The 20,913-nt window shown below is 42.6% G+C and overlaps 4 protein-coding genes and 1 non-coding gene across 6 annotated transcripts; 3 read left to right on the top strand and 2 right to left on the bottom strand.

The window, feature by feature from the left end:
* Positions 1 to 72: 72 nt before the first annotated feature.
* On the bottom strand, positions 73 to 144 carry trnae-uuc (transfer RNA glutamic acid (anticodon UUC)). Its single transcript has one exon. It is a non-coding gene; the product is annotated as a tRNA-Glu (tRNA).
* Positions 145 to 294: 150 nt separating this feature from the next.
* Positions 295 to 5,845, top strand: wbp4 (WW domain binding protein 4). Its single transcript, XM_077015930.1, has 10 exons — positions 295 to 434; positions 657 to 729; positions 832 to 894; positions 1,118 to 1,244; positions 1,605 to 1,850; positions 1,987 to 2,054; positions 2,183 to 2,258; positions 3,942 to 4,180; positions 4,581 to 4,771; positions 5,038 to 5,845. Coding segments are annotated over exons 1-10 (1,293 nt in total). The 5' UTR covers positions 295 to 432; the 3' UTR covers positions 5,246 to 5,845.
* Positions 5,577 to 8,867, bottom strand: mtrf1 (mitochondrial translational release factor 1). The gene is made up of 9 exons (XM_077015931.1): positions 8,352 to 8,867; positions 8,070 to 8,167; positions 7,883 to 7,964; positions 7,652 to 7,759; positions 7,306 to 7,478; positions 6,985 to 7,102; positions 6,757 to 6,893; positions 6,565 to 6,663; positions 5,577 to 6,482 (listed from the first exon to the last, which is right to left on the bottom strand). Exons 1-9 carry the CDS (start codon positions 8,719 to 8,721, stop codon positions 6,381 to 6,383), a joined length of 1,287 nt encoding a protein of 428 aa, XP_076872046.1. The 5' UTR covers positions 8,722 to 8,867; the 3' UTR covers positions 5,577 to 6,380.
* A 117-nt stretch (positions 8,868 to 8,984) lies between these two features.
* Positions 8,985 to 11,971, top strand: LOC143522183 (tumor necrosis factor ligand superfamily member 11-like). Of its 2 annotated transcripts, XM_077015933.1 has the most exons (4): positions 8,985 to 9,347; positions 10,177 to 10,212; positions 10,290 to 10,410; positions 11,053 to 11,971. In XM_077015933.1, the coding sequence occupies exons 1-4, from the start codon at positions 9,174 to 9,176 to the stop codon at positions 11,520 to 11,522; spliced, it is 801 nt and encodes a 266-aa protein (XP_076872048.1). In that variant the 5' UTR covers positions 8,985 to 9,173; the 3' UTR covers positions 11,523 to 11,971. The 2 variants fall into 2 exon arrangements, with proteins under 2 accessions (XP_076872048.1, XP_076872047.1); XM_077015932.1 differs by lacking the exon at positions 8,985 to 9,347 and having other exon boundaries at positions 9,356 to 10,212.
* A 2,245-nt stretch (positions 11,972 to 14,216) lies between these two features.
* ccdc122 (coiled-coil domain containing 122) lies at positions 14,217 to 17,425 on the top strand. Its single transcript, XM_077013672.1, has 5 exons — positions 14,217 to 14,340; positions 14,629 to 14,740; positions 14,976 to 15,374; positions 15,802 to 15,918; positions 16,862 to 17,425. Exons 1-5 carry the CDS (start codon positions 14,312 to 14,314, stop codon positions 17,015 to 17,017), a joined length of 813 nt encoding a protein of 270 aa, XP_076869787.1. The 5' UTR covers positions 14,217 to 14,311; the 3' UTR covers positions 17,018 to 17,425.
* The last annotated feature ends 3,488 nt before the right edge of the window (positions 17,426 to 20,913 follow it).

Raw genomic sequence — 20,913 nt, 5'->3', positions numbered from 1 at the left:
TGTTATTGTAAATGTAACGTGACAACTGTAAACGGGAAATATTTCTTCTATTTCAAGGAGCAGAAAATATTCTTCCCATACCGGGAGTCGAACCCGGGCCGCCTGGGTGAAAACCAGGAATCCTAACCGCTAGACCATATGGGAGGTCTTATCCGGCGCCTCCATAAGTGGGTAATTATACAGAATTATATAATTAAAACAATACGCCTCGATTTCAACAACATATTATGAAATGAACATGATGCGTCTTGGGGCAAATGTTATTCTAGCCTGATACACCTGCTTGTTTGGCCGTTTCCGTCTTTACAAGTGTGTGTCGCATAACCTACTACGTCACACCTATGCGACATATGTGGGTATTTTCAGACATGCAGCTAGTTAGCTAAGTTCAAGTATTTGTTAGACCCGTTGTATAAATGATCGGAGCGGATAATGTAAGTACTTGCACACGACGATACTTATAACTTCTCTCAGAATGTTTAAAGTGAAAATGCATTTACGTCTTTATTTTATTGTCACTTCACAGTGTCTTAGCTAAGCTAGCTACCTGCCTGCCCAGCTGGGTTCACTATATAGATGATTTATATTCGTAGTTTAACACCTGAACTAAATCGCGTTTCTGCGTGTTTTGTGTTCTTTCGTTAATTCTTCATAAGGGCTGACTACTGGAAATCACAGCCTAGAAAGTTCTGTCAGTACTGTAAGTGCTGGATCGCAGACAACAAACCAGTGAGTAATTCGCAGTCCCAACATGTTACGTCGGTGCTGTTTGATTTGCTTTAATACTGGAAACATTGTTGGTGTGTTTGTTTTCCGTCTTCACTTGGACAGAGCATCGAGTTTCACGAGAGGGGAAAGAATCACAAACAAAATGTCGCCGCCAAAATCGAAGAGGTAAATCTAGGCCACGTAGTGTCGTTCCGCGTGTGGCCAGCAGAGGCCGCTGAAGCGAAGGACAAAATATAAACTATCAAAATAAGCAAAACGTAATTTGGCATGTCGGTGGTGGTGCGTTTGTGTAGAGATAAGAGAAGGTTGTGTGATTAAGTCTCTCCTATTGGATGACTGTACCCATGACAAGCCCTGTGCCACCCCTCCCTCTCATGTTTCATTACAGATTAAAAAGAAGAGCATTGACAAGGCCAAGAAAGAAGAGAAGATGTCCAAGCAGTTCGCAGCTATGGAAGAGGCCGCCTTGAAAGCATACGAAGAAGATATGAAGAGACTACAGGCCGAATCGAGCGGTAAGAAACTACGAGCGGTAACTTCTCACTCTGTTTATGCATTAACAGAAAAACTCTGAAGATTTTAGTTGTACGAGACTTGAGAATTGTAACTAATCATAATGTTCTTCAGTTTTCAAATGTGATCCAGACTGACTTCTCCGTGTTGTTTAATATCAGTGGTGATGTTGGAGCTACAAGTAAATTCAGAAGTACCTTGTACTGATTGGGTGCATAGATATACAAACTTTTAAGTGGATAACTGAGCTAACTAAATAAGTTATGTGTGTGATGTAAAAAGTAAACCAAAAAAGAAAAAGACATGTTTATATATGTTTTTTTCATGTTTTTTTTGAATAATGTGTATTGCATCCTATGTAGGTGTCTCTGAAGCTCCTGCTCCCAGTCAGAAAAAAGCTCAGAAAAGTAAAGGCATTTCCACGGTAACCCGCACTAGCAGCAAATCAGGTGCTCGGGTGCAGGGAACCACGGCAACCCGCACTAGCAGCAAATCAGATGCTTGGGTGCAGGGAACCACGGTAACCTGCACCAGCAGCGAATCAGATGCTTGGTTGCAGGGAACCACGGATGATGGACTCACCTACTACTACAACACCGTGACGGGAGGTCAGCCCTCACTGTGAACTGCTCTCATACTGTACTTAAGTGTGCACACCTGTCAATGTTGGTCAACTCATTTTAAATGTGGGATGTTACTGTACACGATGGAACCAAAGGGTTAAGGGTGTGCCATTAATTTCAGAGTCACAGTGGGAGAAACCAGATGATTTTCAAGGTGAAAGTGTGACGCCACCTACAAACCAAACTGAGGTCGGCAGTGATGTTCCTCATAGTTGAAAGATTATATTAGATGTTAATAAATTAGTTGTATACAGTGAGAATGGTATAAAGCCATCTATAGACATATCATCCTCACTATATATGCCCTGCTGTAACAGGTGACCTCAGGCACAGCATGGATGGAAGCTCTGAGCCCAGATGGATTCACGTATTACTATAACACAGAGACTGGAGGTGAGCTCCGTAAACACACTACATCCACAGAGACCGTATAGAGCTCTGTATATGTACTACTATAACACAGAGACCATATAGAGCTCTGTAAATGTACTACTATAAAACAGAGACTGGAGGTGAGCTCTGTAAACGCACTACAACCACAGAGACCGTATAGAGCTCTGTATATGTACTACTATAACACAGAGACCATATAGAGCTCTGTATATGTACTACTATAACACAGAGACTGGAGGTGAGCTCTGTAAACGCACTACATCCACAGAGACCGTATAGAGCTCTGTATATGTACTACTATAACACAGAGACCATATAGAGCTCTGTATATGTACTACTATAACACAGAGACTGGAGGTGAGCTCTGTATATGTACTACTATAACACAGAGACCATATAGAGCTCTGTATATGTACTACTATAACACAGAGACTGGAGGTGAGCTCCGTAAACACACTACATCCACAGAGACCGTATAGAGCTCTGTATATGTACTACTATAACACAGAGACCGTATAGAGCTCTGTATATGTACTACTATAACACAGAGACCATATAGAGCTCTGTATATGTACTACTATAACACAGAGACTGGAGGTGAGCTCCGTAAACGCACTACATCCACAGAGACCGTATAGAGCTCTGTATATGTACTACTATAACACAGAGACCGTATAGAGCTCTGTATATGTACTACTATAACATAGAGACCATATAAAGCTCTGTATATGTACTACTATAACACAGAAACTGGAGGTGAGCTCTGTAAACGCACTACATCCACAGAGACCGTATAGAGCTCTGTATATGTACTACTATAACACAGAGACCATATAGAGCTCTGTATATGTACTACTATAACACAGAGACTGGAGGTGAGCTCTGTAAACGCACTACAACCACAGAGACCATATAGAGCTCTGTATATGTACTACTATAACACAGAGACCATATAGAGCTCTGTATATGTACTACTATAACACAGAGACTGGAGGTGAGCTCCGTAAACGCACTACATCCACAGAGACCGTATAGAGCTCTGTATATGTACTACTATAACACAGAGACCGTATAGAGCTCTGTATATGTACTACTATAACACAGAGACCGTATAGAGCTCTGTATATGTACTACTATAACATAGAGACCGTATAGAGCTCTGTATATGTACTACTATAACACAGAGACCGTATAGAGCTCTGTATGTGTACTACTATAACATAGAGACCGTATAGAGCTCTGTATATGTACTACTATAACACAGAGACTGGAGGTGAGCTCCGTAAACGCACTACTACAACCACAGAGACCATATAGAGCTCCGTAAACGCACTACTACAACCACAGATACCGTATAGAGCTCTGTATATGTACTACTATAACACAGAGGCTCTATACGAGCCATCATCTCAAGGGTATAATGTGATTGCAGCACTCTAAACACGCATCGTAATTATGCATAACATCACGTGACCAACGTACTGTTCACACTCCGTCAGTATCTTGTAATGGGACTTTGTAACTCGAAGTGCATCCAAAATACTGTATTAAAAATATTATAACACTGTTCATTACGTCCAGGTTAATAATGACAACATATGTCAGGTTTCTAACAGGCTTTACTGGACGTCTCTTCATTTAAAAAAAAGAAAGATTTATTTTAATGGTGTTCTCCCACTCCAGAGTCTAGCTGGGAAAAGCCAGCTGACTACAGTCCCAATGAGAGTAGTCCCGCAGAGGAAGGTCCCGCAGAGGAAGGTCCCGCAGAGGCGAGTCCTGCAGAGGAGACTTCAGGTCAGCAGGTCTCTTCTACATCCCAGTCAGACAGTCTCTCTGGGGAAGAGGACACTTCTGCAGCTCAGACTGACACTACAGAGCAACCAGAGGCAAAACTACCCAGAGTTCCAAAGATCAGCTTCAGGGTGAGACACAGATCACCTACATGCATGTTTAATTCACACCGTGCATCTCGACAAGCTTAATACCAGCAAACTCAATGTCACCATAAAGTTTTGGAAGATGCTTGTCTTAAAAGATTTCTTAACTACTTGTATCATTAAAGCAAAGATTTAGGGGTAAGTTTAATTTTCATGAACATTGCTTTTATATGTTTTGTTATTTATTTAGTGATTTTTTTTGCCTGTAAATATTTGAAATATAAGGAATACTCCTTCAAATGTGGGAGAAAAGTAAAGCTGGCTTCTAAAAAGTTCTCAGACATTTGACAGCAGTCTCCATTTGTTGAGTAACAGGTCTGTACAGTGCGAAAACCACAGTGCACTGTGTGAAGGTCAGAATGAAAGGAGTGTGTACTCTCCTCAGAAACGGAAAGAAGGAACTGCACAGGTAGCAAAGGAAGGAACAGAGGAGGAGGAGGAGGAGGAAGAGGAGGAGGAGGAAGAGGACAGGACTATCAAACCTTCAGCAGCAGACAAAGAAACCCCTGCAAAGAAGCCCAGGACAGCAGCCCCATATGGAGATTGGGAGCAGATCCAGGAAGAGGAGAATCCCTAGTGAGTAGTTCTGTCCTCTCTGCCAATCACGTGCTGTGTACAAAAACACCAGCTCGCTAAATAAACTCCACCCATTCAACACCTTTATTATTTTTTCACAAAGTGTAATTTTGTTCCTAACTGTTGAAACTGGTTGAAAACACCAACAGAGATCTGGCAGCAACTGTCATGTAGACATCGCTAACAGTCCTGACCTCTGTTTACCTTGATGGTCTGGTACAAACGTGTCTTACCCACGGCTAAACTCCTGTCGCCTCCGTCCGCAGCGACAACGTCGACTTGCAGCTGCCACAGACGGAAGGCGGGGCCACGTCCTCGACGCCCTTTGACCCGCCTGCCGTGCCCAAGGCCAAGTTCAAGGAGCGAACCATCACCTCCCTGGGAGAGGAGTACAGCTCGGAAGCCACCTTCAAGAAGAGGAAGACGGAGAACGGAAAGTCCCGGAGCCTCCGACAGAGAGGGAAGGACGACTGAGAACACGGCGCCTCCGTGTCTGGGTCGAGATTCTGGAAGAACTGATGGGATGGACAGGACTGGATCGGTGCTGTTCCTGTTGTTCATGTGTTTGTCACGCGGATGATGGTGGTGATGATGATGATGATGATGGTGATGATGATGGTGATGATGATGATGGTGATGATGATGATGGTGATGATGATGGTGATGATGGGAACATAGAGAAGCGTCTGAACGTATTACTAATCGTTTTACTGCCCTCACTCTCTCCTTGTAGTTTTGGTCTTAACAGATGTGGCAACATTTTAGATTTGACTTCCCCTGTGCTTTTGAAAATATCTTTCTAAAACTGGAAAGAGGAATTTTACTTTTTAATTTTATTAAGCATTGCTCTATGATTTGATGTTTTTTTTTGTTATGCAGATACATTTATATTTCTATAAAAAGGACACTTTATTTTTGTTTAATTTGTACAATTTCCTAGAAGTCCAGGATATCAGCACCTCCAAGACTCTCCCAACACTCATCGGCAAACTGAAATTCCTCTTCATTTTTTTCAAACTCCTCGTAATTTATGTCATGGATGAGTCAGACAAAAATAAATGTTTTAGAAAGACATTTACGTGGACGCCTATACCTGGAAGTCTTGGACTTCGACTGCAGAACACATGTTTGAGTCCGATAGGCTGGCTGCCTGTGTGTGTGTGCAGCAGTGGGACTGGACAGAGCTGATAGGAACCGCCACACCCTCCTTTAATAATTATATCAGCCAGTATTAAAGTAGTAACACAAATTCAGCAACAGCGTCAACTCTCTGCTCAAAAATTAAGCCTTTTAATTGGGCGTGGAGTAGATCTTGTTAAACTTTTAATCGTAAAGCTTTCAAATGCACATATTTACAGTCCTGCTACACCACAGTCATATGACCAAGTTAATGTTTACTTCTGTTTATTATTCTAATTCAATGATATAACTTATCATTGAATTACAAGGCATTATATACAGCGATCACTTAAATATGCAGTTTGTATTTACATCTTAATGAGACATTGGTCCTAACAGTATACGCTTGCACAAAGCTAGGTCAGACTCAACATCACACAGGACAACCAGCTTCCTGAAACAGTGAAGGCGGTGTGAAGGCGGTGTGCAGCTAGGGGGCGCTGTTGATCAGCTCCAGTAGTGCCTCCCACTCGCTCTCTTCCTGGAGTCTCCCGATCAGCTCCTCCAACAGCTCTCCGCCCCTCATAAAGCCCTAGACGGCAGACGGGTGGAGGCGTTTAGCCCGAATGCAAACTTAACGTAGGTTCTACCGTTAGTGCCATCCACAGGCCCACCTTTATGTCACGGGTCACGTAGCCAATCCGGTGATCGGTCACCCTGTCTTGGCTGAAGTTATAGGTACGTATCCTCTCCGACTGGCACCGTGTACCCACCTAAATAAAGCGATACACGGCGCGAGGGCTCATTAGCACCGCACACATCGTAGACATTGTAGACGAATGTGATGGGAACGTATGATTATGAACCTGCTGTTTACGCGCCACGAGTCTCTCCTCCGTCCTCTGCCCCAGGAGGCTCTGGTGTAAGCGGGCTTTGAGCAGGCAGAGAGCCGTGTCCCGGTTCTGTAGCTGCGAACGGGACTGCTGACACTCTGCTACCGTGCCTGTAACGGAACCGACGTCAAAAACGTCACGGGCTCCGAGCTGACGACAGACGGAGTAGAACACAGACCTTTTGGGAGTGCACGTACGTACCTGTGGGCAGGTGAACGATGCGGACGGCGCTGTCTGTGGTGTTAACGCTCTGACCACCAGCTCCCCTCGATCTGAACGTGTCTATTCGCAAGTCTTTTGGATCTAGGGTTACGTCCACCTGGAGGATTGGGGTTGTCAAACACATGGAAAAACAAGTTTTGACTGTGTTTGCAGAACGGTACATAGTTAGAGTGCATTCACCCTCGGGCCTCACCCTTAAGAACTATTTCAGAGTCTTGGTTTCATCCAGTTATCATCCATTAAATAAATAGAAAGATAAAATCATGCACTTTTGTTTGAAGACACCTAAGGCAGACTCACACGACCAGACTCTGGGAGTACTATGACCGTCATGGTCCCAGTATGAATCCTCTGCATACGTGAAGACAGACCAGTCTCGGGAATCCTCTGGACGCGATGGGTTCCTCCTTCAAACTTCAAGCAGCCATAAACTCTCTCCCCCGTGACCCTCACCGCTGCGTGGTGAAGACCACCTGCAGTTTAATCAAAGACTTTACCAGTTGCACCAGCCCCCGTGTTCAATGTGCTCATTTGATAACAAATTGGCCTTACTGTGCGTAACGATACTATAAACGTATATGAAAGAATGGAAAATGCGCAGATATATAAATGTAGATGTTCACACCAGCGGAGGGGGAGAGATTACCGTAATCAGCTGGAGTGTAATTAAACACTTGCCAGCCCCAGTCGTTATAGCTGGCAAAGGCTTCGTACATATCAAACATCTCCCGTGTGAATTGCTGACAGATGTCACCTGGAGTAAAACACAGATCATACACAATTACTTATAAAATCCATCCTTTTTGTAGCTAAATGTAGTAGACAAAGAATTTGGTCACTGAAGTGGAGTAATAAAGAAAACTGGCACAATACTGACCTCCAGTGGTTCTCCCTGTAACAACCTCCAAAATAACACCACTGTTATCTCGAGCATCACTGGGCACCAGTGTCTGTATCAACTAAAGATCGACACTTTTATTCCATGGCGGATTAAGCAAAGAGGCACAAAAAATAGCTGCAAAATTAAATTAGTGACAAGAGTGAATGTCGTTTCCAGAACTCACTTTTCTCTTTAACGTATTTATCCTTTTTTCTAATTCTTCTTGCTCCTCTTTGAGGAGTTTAACGAACTGTTTGTCCTCCGTTCCTCCACCCATGGTACCTTTCGTATATAACGTTAAAAATTTGGACTGACAGCAAATAAGCAAAACAGCAAATAAAGACTATTTATGATATAACGTCATGGCCACGAAAGCACGGTAACACAAGTGAGTTGTGGCGACCCCTACAGGCCGTATAAAATACTACAGAACCGACAACTTGAGTGAATCTCGAAGTAAACTCACTTTGTAGAAGAGCTTCAACTTCTTCCAGGTCGTTTATGGTCTTCTCGTAGCTCTGAAATGTGGTGTACACAGGGGACAGTTCAACAAGCCTCCTGTTCAAACCCCTCCTGTCCGAGTCGCTGACCTCTTCGTGTTGTAAGCTGCTCGAGATTCGTTTGTATTCGCCTAGCAGGTTCCTCAAGTGTCGCTGAACCGCTTGGTGTTTGAGGAGATCTTCTCCTCCATGACAGCACGACCGAGACAGCGTGATGTTAGTGAGCAGAGGCAACCTTCTCACTCTCTTCTGGGTAAACGGTAACGTTACAAAAGTAGTGTTGGCGCTGGAGAAACACCTGAGCACACACAAACGTGTCCATCTGTGCGCACACATGGTCCTTATTATTCGAGATGGTTCGTTTTAAGTCCATGTGAAATTACACACTAACATCTTAAATGAAACCGACTAGTAAAAGTCCACTCTAGCGAACCAAGCTGAACCGGTCGAGACAACCCACCAGTCAGATATATACGCACAACCCCCTTAACAGTATATTATTATTATTATTATTATTATTATTATTGATAAAAGTATGGAATCGGTCTGCAAACCGACTATATAAGAAAAGGTGGACACCGAACATGTTTTACACGCAAGGTCAACAGGAAGTACTTTGACATGTGGGTTTCGCGGGGGGTTATGGGATATGTAGTTTCATAGGTGATTTGAGCTGTAAGGGGCTCTGGTCCCGCCTAGCGTTTCTGTCAAGTACAGCTGGGTCGAGTGTTGCTGCACACTTTACAAGTTTCTGAGCAATTAGCGAAGACGTCACCTGGTTTCTAATTATGCCTGTATTAGAGAATATAGACGCGAAAACTTGTAAATTGGAATTACAACAGCACCGACCAACGCTGCCGCATGAAAGAACGCCAGTATATGTCGCTCTCGCTATTATTGGATTTATGCAGGTTATTTCAACGGTCACCGTGTTGTTACATCTATCTGGACATATACCACAGGTAGACCCGACAGTGTTTCATTCTTAACCAGAATGCCAATATGAGTTTTCTCTTGGTTTTTGGTGACATTGGATTGGATGTATAAGTGCAACACAGGCTATTAATCTTTGCTTAGTGCAGCATGTATACATATATACAGGTTATAACCTGTCTGTTCTATTGCACATGTAACCAAACGTCAACCATTGCTCAGATAGGATGCTGCTACGCGCGCTTTTATATTTATATAACAGTGAATATTACATTTGCATTTACAGACCCTAGTGGAGGTTTTAAAAACACGTCATGGAGAAAGTTTGAGAGAAAGACTAACAAAAGACTAACAAAGGACTAACAAAGCATGTTGAACCACTTCTGCTGTCAGTGTGAGAAAGTCAGCACCGTGCAGACTGGCATTGTCTGATGAGCACATTAATCACATCTCCATCACATGTCCATCACATGTCCATCTTCATCACATCTTCATCACATTCCCATCACATCTTCATCTTCATCTCTATTACAGATCCATCACACCTCCATCACATCTCTATTACATCTAAATCACATCTCCATCATATCTCTATTACAGCTCATCACATCTCAATCACATCTCAATTTTATCTCTATTACGTCTCAATCACATCTCCATCCTATCTCTATTATTTCTCACTCACATCTCTATTGTGTCTCAGTCACATCTCCATCATATCTCCATCACATCTCTATTATATCTCAATTACATCTCACATCTAAATTACATCTCTATTATATCTCAATTACATCTCTATCATGTCTCAATCACATCTCCATTAGTGAATCCGGTTTCACTTGCATTCCTTCCTTCCAGATGTATTCATCCACAGAACTACAGAGACCCTCAGAGGTAAGGCGTCTGAATACTCCAGCTGATATAATACTCATACTAATACACAAACTCATTCAGGGATCACATTGGTGCAGGTTGTTCTGAATGAGTCGGTCCCAAACGAGCAGGTCAGAACTGCAGCTAAATCAAGAAAACACAAAAGCATCGTCCCAGCTGCACACCTACCAGTAAGACCAACCAGCAGAAACACACAGCGTGAGTACCAAAACAACATCTTGCTTCCAGAGCTGACTCTTCCCTTAGTGCTTAATAGATCCTGACTCTTGAAATGTGCCACTGTAACGAGACACGACCTGTCAGTGGCTGATTGACCAGATCCAGTTTCTATTTTGTTTCAAATCACTGGTCCTAAATATTGGAACAGCAGACATCTAGACCTTTTTTAACAGACGGTCCTTATTAGTGATTTGGTACATTACATTACTCTGTAAATTAAGCACTGTAAGATGATTGCATAACTGAAAGAACATATGATGGTCTTAGATTGTATGGTACAATCTATCCAGGTGAGTGATATATCAGTCTGTGGATTTAAATGAGCAATAATACAGATAGATATGGTCAACAAGCTGACTGGGTATATTCTGGGTGCTGCATTCCATATGATAACATAGTAGGATGTGTGTGGTGTGATATGTAAAGACTCAATATGATTACTCTATAAATATAAGTTCACTCCCAACTACATTAAGTACATTTTTACAGTTCACTACCAGTGAACTAGAAATGTGCAATTTACAAGAGAAGCATGAAACTGCTACTCTGTGTACTTTAAATATTACTCAAAATGAGTTAGTCAACTATTGTTGATGAAAACCTCTTTACCTTCGTCATTAGGGGATGTACATGCCAACGTCATCCACTGGAACCCTGACCAAGGCAGCCTTCACCATTTTGGATATCACAATGGACGCGTCCTTGTTGAGGAATCGGGCCTGTACTACGTGTATGCCAAAACATGTTTTCGTTACTATGATATTATCGAGGTAGCGTCCGAGACTGAGCAGGACAGCCAGTCAAACGGTCCACCCACCATCTCGCCGTCTGACGCTGGCATGCAGCTCGTGCAGTATGTGTTCCGTGAGCACGTCTCACGCGGGCGCTCAGGGCCGGTCCTGCTGATGAAGAGTGGTCATACGTGGCACTGGAAGCAGGGAACGTGGCACACGTGCTGTCAGCGTCAGAGCGGTGTGTTTGCCCTGCAGTCTGGGGATGGCTTATACGTCAGCATACTAAACATTTGGGTGCTTGACCCTGACACTGAAGGCAGCTACTTTGGGGCTTTTATGGTAAGCGGTGAGCAGTAGTTTGGGGACTGTGTGTTGACTCTTCACCATTGACTCTCTTGACTAAGAGATATTCTGTGCTAATGCAGAAAGTACTTTTAGTACGTTTAAGTGAGGCAATCATCTTTTATCCAGCAGTTCAGGGCTGTGCTGGTCCAGTTTAATGTACCCTGATCATAGCTGGAGAAATGAGTCTGCAAGGATGATGATTTTATTCTTGTTTAACATTGTAGGTCAAATACTCTTATGTATTATCTATTTCTGTTAATATGTAAGTGTTCATTGATAATGAAAAGGCTCAGGTATCTTAATGCAGACAATATTCCAGATTTTAACTGTTAGACTACTGAGCCAGAACTGCTCTACCAAAGCCTGCTTGAACTGACTGTTTAACTGTAGTTATCACTTTACATGTATACACTATGCTGCAATTCATCTCTTTGAAATGAATAAAAGGTATGATATGATCACATATATTGTGGATGGACTCCTTGAATGCTGTGTTAGCGGTCAGCTTGAAACGGTTAAGTGTATACTGTTCAACAGTAGTGAATTTATGAATATGATTAGAGTTCGAACAGAAGCATTGTAAGGGAGTTCCTCTTTCCTCCTGGGGGTCTGATGTTTGGAGATGATGTTATTGCAGTATTGAGATGGTGCTGATATTAAAACTGGTTGAATAGATGAAACAGCACAATCAGAATCTTGTTGAGGGGGGAGGCCGGTTTCCCCATGTGCTGATGTCTCCAGTACCTTCACCCCATGTGCTGATGTCTCCAGTACCTTCACCCCATGTGCTGATGTCTCCAGTACCTTCACCCCATGTGCTCCAGTGTCTCCAGTGTCTGTCTAGAGGGTTCTGCACCAGACACAGTCATTATCGAATGGCTCTGTCAATTGTAGACTTGTCATGTCAGTGTGTTGACAGTAATTAATTATCCATGTACATTAAGTATTCGATGATTACAGTGTGGATTGAGGAGCTGACTGGTAAGTCTTGGGAAGGTCGTGGACCTTTGACATCACATGTGCAGTAACTGCAGACTGGAGAGGAACACACAGCCCTGCACATTTGTGAGTTTGCTGTCTTCTCCTTTTGGCCTCGACAGGCTAAAACTCACATGGACACTGAATATAGAGAAAATTCTATTTTGATGCAAGGATAACATACAGATTCCATGTGAGTCCCTAAACCAGCGTTGAGCAGAGCAAAACCAGCCCAAGAAAGAAACCACTGCTGCATTTAGTAATGAGCTGTGACCAGGATCTCTGTGATAAAACGTCTTCTGTGCTAAAATATGTCTGATTACTTTAAAGACAGATTTAACTGGACCCAGACTTGTAGGAACCCTACAACCCTCTCCGTCTGATATGTCATCACCCCAGCCTTTCATAGCACAGAGAATGAGGCATCCTACACAATGCTTGAATACAGACCATAACCACAATCCAGACTAAATCCTCTTCAGTCTGTGCTGAATTCCCTACAGTCCTCATATTCTTGACAGAGTTAACAGACCAGTGCATTCAACTGCCTAGTTCTACTCCCGCCGTGCACTGTTATTGGAGACTTGCGGTTGGCAAAATAATAAATGTAAAAAAATATGGTGAGCCAGGCTCTAAAACAATAAAAACAAGCACGTAGCACTCATAGTAAACATTTAGCTATTAGCAGAAACGCTGTGAATGCTTAAATATTATTAAGGGTTGTAAATGTGACAGATGTTATGTTGAATGGAACCAGGAGTTATGCTAAATTATTATTATTATGTAAATAAGAATTTGTGCTTCGCAGAGTGATTGCTTCAGATTTACTTCCAGTCTAATTCTTCCTTCATATTTCAGTGGGAAACACCCCAGTGAAAAGCTATACTGCGTTTTACCTCAACACAAGCAAGCAGGAAACATCCAATATATGCCTTCTAGCACAAATTAAGGCCAGTGACGTGATTAGTAGGGAAGGAGCATTGGGGGATAAATAACTAGCAGAGGTTGTTGTGGCTGGGTAATTTCATGAGGGGAATACCCAGCTGAATCACACAGGCCTTCTGTCCTGTTGTTACTGGGTGGAAGATGAGACCAGATTCATGAGAGAGAATCCTGGGACAACTAGACTTTCCTAAGTCTACTGATGATTGAATAATTATTTATGAATAGTGGAGACTTGGCTTGCTCATTAGGGTTCTGGACCCATAGTATTGTTAACCTTGTAAATCCTGTAAAGCTGCTTTGTGACAACTTGAGTTGTTAAAAGCGCTATACAAATAAACTTTGATTTGATTTGATTTGAGACAGTATGATCTGCAGAGTATTTGTTGAATAGTGGATCAGTAAGGTAGAATACTGGGTGCAGCATGGAAAACACTGCTAAAGTTTTAAAGGTTAATGTTGTCATCATCAACACCATCATTATCATTACAGAGTAAGAGAGGAAACAAAGTAATGAGAATAAACAAACGCATGCAGAACAACAACATAAAGACAACGTTTCTGTATAGAGAAAAGATTTAAAGATCGCAAAAACGTGAAATCTAAAGTTTAGGAACTCTAGCATCTCACTTCAACTCTTTAAAGAAATGAGGTAATAGTAATTACCCAATAACAAAATTCAACCGTTAACAATAATGTCACATAACGAAGATAAAGATAAAATATTTTTTTGCGTTTCCACTGCGTTTGCGTTTCCAGTTGGTTTGTCCCCACTGCACTGATAGGGGTTAAACTATTTAGGATACACTCGGAACAGGCCCTCTGTCTTTCGTGTCAAAAACAGCTGAGAGACTCATACAGCTCTGTAGCTGTACCCAGACATGTCCCACAACGACAAAGAAACGTTCAGGTGACGTTAATTAAAAGACAGAAACGTTATTAAAAGGTTAACAGCTAGATCTACTAAAGTTCAAGAGCTAATAAAGTCGAATTTTAGCTTGCTAGCTAGCCGAATTTTTGTGGAGTTGCTAGTTGTTAACAAATAATCTTTAGAGAACACCTTGTGCTGTTAAGTTTATAGAAACAACATATACAATACATTTAAACAAATAGCTTAAATATATCCATTTTTTAAACAAAGTTTGCTCTAGTCACTACATTTTACTTGACATTAATCACACAAACGTTTCTTCTCTAGTGACACGCATCAGGAATTCTCTTTGTCAAGTGCACTTCATGCAGTTTCCCAGCAGGGGGAGTGTCAGGCTGTAGAGCTAAAGGAGAAACAGCATATCCTAAATTCAGTACAGGTGTTTGTCATATTTAGCAGTTTTCTGTGTGGTCTATATTTGTCCTATCTTTTATAATCATAACATGCGTGTTGCTTGACATTTCGATGAGTGCAATATATTCAAAACAATGAAAACAATGTATTATTAGGGCGAACAGTAGGGTTGTAATATACAGAGATGGTGTATAATGATATGTGGTGTCCTGTCCTTTGTGTTGGTTCTAATCTGGTCTTACTTTTCCATTATTCTGTAGGCCACACTCTCAGAGATAGCAAAGAGATATGAGACTGTAGCCAGTAACGTCACACTGAAGGAACAGCAGATTAGCAGTGTCACCAACGAGACTGAACAGATACAACACCACAGCAAAAAGCTGGAAACACAGATACACACACTCTGGACAGAAAACCTGAAACTCAGACACTGTATAGAAGAACAGTCAGAGAATTCACATTTTGTGCTAGCTGGGTACAACACTTACCGCAATAAAATGGAGAGCTACAAAATGTCTGTCTTTGCATTGGAGAGCCAATCACCTGTTTATAAAGAGCTGATGGAGAAGAGAGAAGAGGTGAAGAGACTGAAGGCGTGCAGAGCAGACCTGGCAGCAGACCCACAGAACCCAGACGGAGAATTGGTTCATCAGGCCCAGGTGCATTGTGGTCCTCCCCTCCTCTCTGCTCCAGTCTATTAACTAAAACATGACATGACAAACAACATGTGGTATAATGACACTTAATAATTAGTCTCTACTAAAATGTAACCAGAAAATACAATTTAGCAACAAAATGAAAAATTTCAAAATTAAACACAGATAGGCAAAAGTCAGTGTTTAGTGCTACCTCCCTCGGTACTAAGCACATCCTGAACTCTTTTGTGGAGATTGTCCTGAAATGTCCTGAAGTCATGTTCTGGTATGTCTTACCAGGGTCCTTTCAGCACTTCCCAGAGTTCTTCATTAGTTTTAGCCATTTAGACTGAAAGTAATTATATATTTATATTTATATATATATAGTATGTATAATATCATTGTTGAAACAACACATCTAATGTAACATTGATATATATTTTCTCTTCAGATAGAAATTGAAAACATTAAGACAAAGATAACTTGCATGAAAGAGATCGTGAGAGGAAAACGTAAACTCTTGGAGAAGGAGAAGGACACCCATGCACATCTGAGAAAGGATATCGAGGTAAGATATCGAGGATATTGAGGTAAGATATCGAGGATATCGAGGTAAGATATCGAGGATATCGAGGTAAGATATCGAGGATATCGAGGTAAGATATCGAGGATATCGAGGTAAGATATCGAGGATATCGAGGTAAGATATCGAGGATATTGAGGTAAGATATCGAGGATTTCAAGCTAAATTCAGATCATCCACGGCTGGCTTGTGTACAGATTTGTGTAAAAAAGTACACGTGGCTCCTATATTGACAGACTAGTTGAAATGCTTGGGCTTGATAGATCTTAGATCCTGTCAGGGAAGACTGAACTACGATCAGGGTGAAGTAAAAGGCCACCTAGTGTGCAGTGTCACTCACAAACAGCTAACTGAGTCAGCCAGAGACGGCAGAGTCCACAAGATGCGCTGAGGTGCACAGATAGAAGGTGCTGGTCATGTTGGTGGTGTGGCAGTGAGGAAGAAACTATTACATTTGGTTGTGAACATAACACTGTTTTGTTGAGAGGATTCTTTCCTTGAAAATGGTATCTGAATAAAAACATAAAGGTGTTATGGTGTGAAGAGTACAATATGTTAATGTTAAAACTTTTTTCCCAATTTTTGTTTCATTTGATCTTTAATTGAGGTTTACACAGTGGTGTAGTCCTAAAAAAATAAGTGAGAAGTCGAGGGGTGGCGAGTGTTGATGTAAACTGAACACAAATAAAGTATTATATCGCGATCGATCGCCATTGGTTGGCGAATTACTAACGCATCAAGTATAAATCTAGCTTTAGACGTAACAGTCTCTGCAAGAGCAACGTTTGTTAAAATAAGTGGGGGTCGGCGCCCCCCCCGCACCCCCCCCCCACTACATCCCTGGGTTTACAGTAACTCTGGAGTCTAGGGTATGTACATTCACAGAGTCCTAACTTTAGAAGTTGAGAATATCTATGTTGTTGCACAGATTCAGAACAGAAGATGTGACGCCATTGTGAAGAGGCTTTGTTGCCAGCTGAAACAGGCTCAGTACAGCCAGAGACAGCTGAGCAGTGATGTCTCCCAGATGGAGAAAGAGGTGGAGTATCTCAAGAGTCAGTTGGAGGTACCTCGTCCAACGTAGAGTCAGTCAGCGGAGAACCATGCCCGAGCACGCTCAGTGAGATGTGGTGGTTCATGCTTGTGATGGTGTTTCGTAGGTTTCCCCATTTCAGTGATACTGTGCATTTTCCTTTATTTTCCTGAAAGATTTGTTGATGTAAAATATCACATATAACAGTTTAGAAATATTCATAGATTTCAGATATGTGAATAATACTTTTTCCCACCCATGGGTCTGTGACGTAGCTGCAGTTATACAGTAGAGGGTCAGATGTTGGTTTAGTGTTTCACAAACAAAATATAAACCTGTGAAACCAAGCAAGTATCTCAATACCTGAACAACAGTGAACACTGAACTCAACAGTGTAATGTTTTGTTTTTCTGTTTTGGTTGGAGTGAGATGAGGGACTGAAGGTAGTTTATTGTAAAGGCTGCATCCTTATGTTACTGTAACATCACAATAATTAATTTATGTTACAGACTTCATTTAAGAATAAATAATTTCTATATTTATACTGTGGTTTGTCCATATTATTTTTCTTTCTTTCTGGTGTTGACAGAAGCTCATCTGTTTTTCCTTCTCTCAGACTCATCTGAGCCCAAGTTATAGAGATCTGATATACGACATCTGATATAGTGTGACACTATCAGGTGTAGCAGGCAGATTGATCAAGATCCCGGCCACACCAAGGTCATGGGTTTAATATCCAAGGGCACAAATACCATCATGGCAAAAAATATGAACAAGACTATCTGATGCTTTAAATGGAAATCCAGCAAAAACTATTTTTGCTGTTTTGCTTGAGCAAAAGACACTTGAACACTCTTGTTTCTGAGTTGATATAAAATGGATTCTAACCAAAGCATTTTCCATTGAAAAAATGTGAAAAATTTTTGCCAAGCATAGGTTGTGAACACAGCTCTCTGTGTATATGACTGTGGAATATAACCAAGCCACCAGCCCTCCTCATTATAGGGGCAGAAGCCAGGAGTTTCTCACGTTTCTCACATCATGTCATGAACGTGTGGCCACACGTGCCTGCTGCCAATAGACTGCTGTGTCTAAATGTTTGCTGAGCTGGTGAAGAAGGTGTAGCACTTCACTGCTTTGGCTTCAGACTGCAGACACAGTGTGGTCACTCTCATTACACTCAGACTCACTCTGTGGTCACTCTCACTACTCTCAGACTCACTGTGGTCACTCTCACTACTCTCAGACTCACTCTGTGGTCACTCTCCGTTACGTTGGGTAGGTGGAGACTGAATGCAAGTGCAAATATGTATATGGTTTATTAAGGGATAAAGTAAAAACACAAAGAGCACAAATAAACAAAGACCGAACGAGACAGTAAATAAATAGCATTAACTAGAAGTACAGAAACATTAAGCATGACATGACTGAAACATGAGCAGGAAACAAGAAGCATAATTGCAAAGCAAGAGTTCTTACAATAACTGACCAAGCAAACCAAGACCAAACACACGGATTAAATATGCTGACTAAACAAGGAACAGAAGACACAGCTGAACACAATAAGGGCGGAGATACAAACAACAGGGGCATGACTGACTGAGAACACATGGGAAAACCATAACCAGGAAATGACAGACAGGAAGTGCTAAACAAAACCTAAGATTGACAGGTGGGGGAGGAGCCAGATGTGACTCTCTCTCTCTCTGCTCTCAGACTCACTCTGTCCCCAGATTAATGGACACTTATGGACTAATGGACACTAACTGTGTTTTCATGCTTTATTCTCTGCCAGTTTGGCATGCCTAATGTGTCAATCACCAAAATGAAAATGACTAAAGTTTTACCTCCCTGAATAAAATTTATTTTTTATTTATTTTCCAGGGTCTGCTGTGGTAGACTGTTGTGTCTTTAAGTCATAGTTAATAATGTGTTATTACCCCAGGCAATGTTATCTTCTCAGAAGCTAGCTGGTGACGCGAAGCAAAGTAGTAACGTAGTGTAATGTAGTGACGTGTAATGTAGTGACGTGTAATGTAGTGTAATGTAGTGACGTGTAATGTAAAGTGTGACATTCTTGAATAAACCCTGAAAAACAGGAAGTTCATTTTTATTCAGGTAAAACTTTAGTAATTTGCCTTTGATTTAATTGACACCTCAGATATGACAACAGGCAGAGAAGAAAGCATGAAAACACACTCAGTGTCCATCAGTCTCCATCAGTCCACATTTGTAAATCAAAATTTACCATTGAAGTGCAATCACAAGTGACAGGACTTGGGCACGTCTGCGGCCAATCAAATTTCACCTGGAGCCATCGTCCCTAGGTCCCCTCCCCCAATCAAATTTCACCTGGAGCCACCGTGCCCATGTCCCTCCCCCAATCCCTGCGGGTGGTTTGGGAGTCTGAAATGGCAAACAGTGAGTGTGCAGCAGTACAGTCGGGATGCTGTTGGTTCCTGGAACAGACAGGAAGCAGTCTGGCCACTTGAAAGATGATCCTGTGGGTTTAGGCTGAGTAGAGCTGCCTGTCGGCTCCAAACACTCCACTATACACATGCTCTCTGTCTTCAGCTCTCTCTCTCTATTTCTCTCTCTCTCTCTGATGCTTGTTGTCTTTGTTCTTCTTGTATGTGCACATAGATGTGGTGTGGTGTGGTGTAGTGTAGTGTGGTGTAGTGTAGTGTGGTGTAGTGTGGTGTGGTGTAGTGTGGTGTGGTGTAGTGCAGTGTGGTGTGGTGTAGTGTGGTGTGGTCTGGTGTGGTGGTGTAGTGTGGTGTGGTGTAGTGTGGTGTGGTGTGGTGTAGTGTGGTGTGGTGTAGTGCGGTGTAGTGTGGTGTGGTGGTGTAGTGTGGTGTGGTGTGGTGTGGTGTAGTGCGGTGTGGTGTAGTGTGGTGTGGTGGTGTAGTGTGGTGTGGTGTAGTGTGGTGTAGTGTGGTGTGGTGTAGTGCGATGTGGTGTGGTGTGGTGTGGTGTGGTGTAGTGTGGTGTGGTGTAGTGCGGTGTGGTGCTGTAGTACGGTGTGGTGTGGTGTAGTGTGGTGTGGTGTAGTGCGGTGTGGTGTTGTGTGGTGCTGTAGTACGGTGTGATGTGGTGTAGTGTGGTGTGGTGGTGTAGTGCGATGTGGTGCTGTAGTACGGTGTGGTGTGGTGTAGTGTGGTGTGATGTAGTGCTGTGTGGTGTTGTGTGGTGCTGTAGTACGGTGTGGTGTTGTGGTGTAGTGCGGTGTGGTGTGCTGTAGTGCGGTGTGGTGGTGCTGTAGTGTGGTGTGGTGGTGGTGGTGGTGTGGTGTAGTGCAGTGTGGTGCTGTAGTACGGTGTGGTGTGGTGCGGTGCTGTAGTACGGTGTGGTGTTGTGTAGTGTGGTGTGGTGTGGTGTAGTGCTGTGTGGTGTTGTGTGGTGCTGTAGTACGGTGTGGTGGTGTGGTGTAGTGCGGTGTGCTGTAGTGTGGTGTGGTGGTGTCGTGTTGTGTGGTGGTGGTGGTACTGTGGTGGTGCTGTAGTGTGGTGGTGGTGGTGTGGTGCAGTGTGGTGTGCTGTAGTGCGGTGTTGTTGTAGTGTGGTGTGGTGGTGGTGTGGTGTGCTGTGGTGGTACTGTGGTGTAGTGTGGTTGTGCTGTAGTGTGGTGGTGGTGGTGTGGTGCGGTGTGGTGTGCTGTAGTGCGGTGTTGTAGTGTGGTGTGGTGTGGTGGTACTGTGGTGTAGTGTGGTTGTGCTGTAGTGTGGTGGTGGTGCTGTAGTGTGGTGGTGGTGTGGTGTGGCAGTGCTGTAGTGTGGTGTGATGTGGTGTAGTGTTGTAGTCCTGTGATGTGGCAGTGCTGTGCTATTCATTTTCTTTTAAATGAATCATTTAAATTGTTCAGCCAAATAGACTGACAGACTGACTGTGGATCCTGTATACACTTCAGTTACGTCTCGTGTTCCCTAAACATTTAAACAAAATAAAAGC

This window comes from Brachyhypopomus gauderio, chromosome 8 (genome assembly GCF_052324685.1).
Source record: "Brachyhypopomus gauderio isolate BG-103 chromosome 8, BGAUD_0.2, whole genome shotgun sequence".
In the NCBI taxonomy this organism is placed as follows: domain Eukaryota; kingdom Metazoa; phylum Chordata; class Actinopteri; order Gymnotiformes; family Hypopomidae; genus Brachyhypopomus; species Brachyhypopomus gauderio.
Note: the sequence above shows the minus strand (reverse complement) of the source record. Positions and strands in the feature narration are given on the sequence as shown.

Coding starts and splice junctions, on each gene's coding strand:
- ccdc122 (XM_077013672.1), top strand. CDS start 14,312: ATGTCCCACAACGACAAAGAAACGTTCAG. Junction 15,375..15,801: donor AATTGGTTCATCAGGCCCAG/GTGCATTGTGGT, acceptor TTTTCTCTTCAG/ATAGAAATTGAAAACATTAA. Junction 15,919..16,861: donor ATCTGAGAAAGGATATCGAG/GTAAGATATCGA, acceptor GTTGTTGCACAG/ATTCAGAACAGAAGATGTGA.
- mtrf1 (XM_077015931.1), bottom strand. CDS start 8,721: ATGTGTGCGCACAGATGGACACGTTTGTGTGTGCTCAGGTGTTTCTCC. Junction 7,479..7,651: donor TTACACTCCAGCTGATTACG/GTAATCTCTCCC, acceptor ATTAAACTGCAG/GTGGTCTTCACCACGCAGCG. Junction 6,664..6,756: donor TCGTGGCGCGTAAACAGCAG/GTTCATAATCAT, acceptor CGCTTTATTTAG/GTGGGTACACGGTGCCAGTC.
- LOC143522183 (XM_077015932.1), top strand. CDS start 9,778: ATGTCCATCACATGTCCATCTTCATCACATCTTCATCACATTCCCATC. Junction 10,213..10,289: donor AACTACAGAGACCCTCAGAG/GTAAGGCGTCTG, acceptor ACATTGGTGCAG/GTTGTTCTGAATGAGTCGGT. Junction 10,411..11,052: donor AACCAGCAGAAACACACAGC/GTGAGTACCAAA, acceptor CTTCGTCATTAG/GGGATGTACATGCCAACGTC.
- wbp4 (XM_077015930.1), top strand. Junction 730..831: donor GGATCGCAGACAACAAACCA/GTGAGTAATTCG, acceptor TCACTTGGACAG/AGCATCGAGTTTCACGAGAG. Junction 2,055..2,182: donor CACCTACAAACCAAACTGAG/GTCGGCAGTGAT, acceptor CTGCTGTAACAG/GTGACCTCAGGCACAGCATG.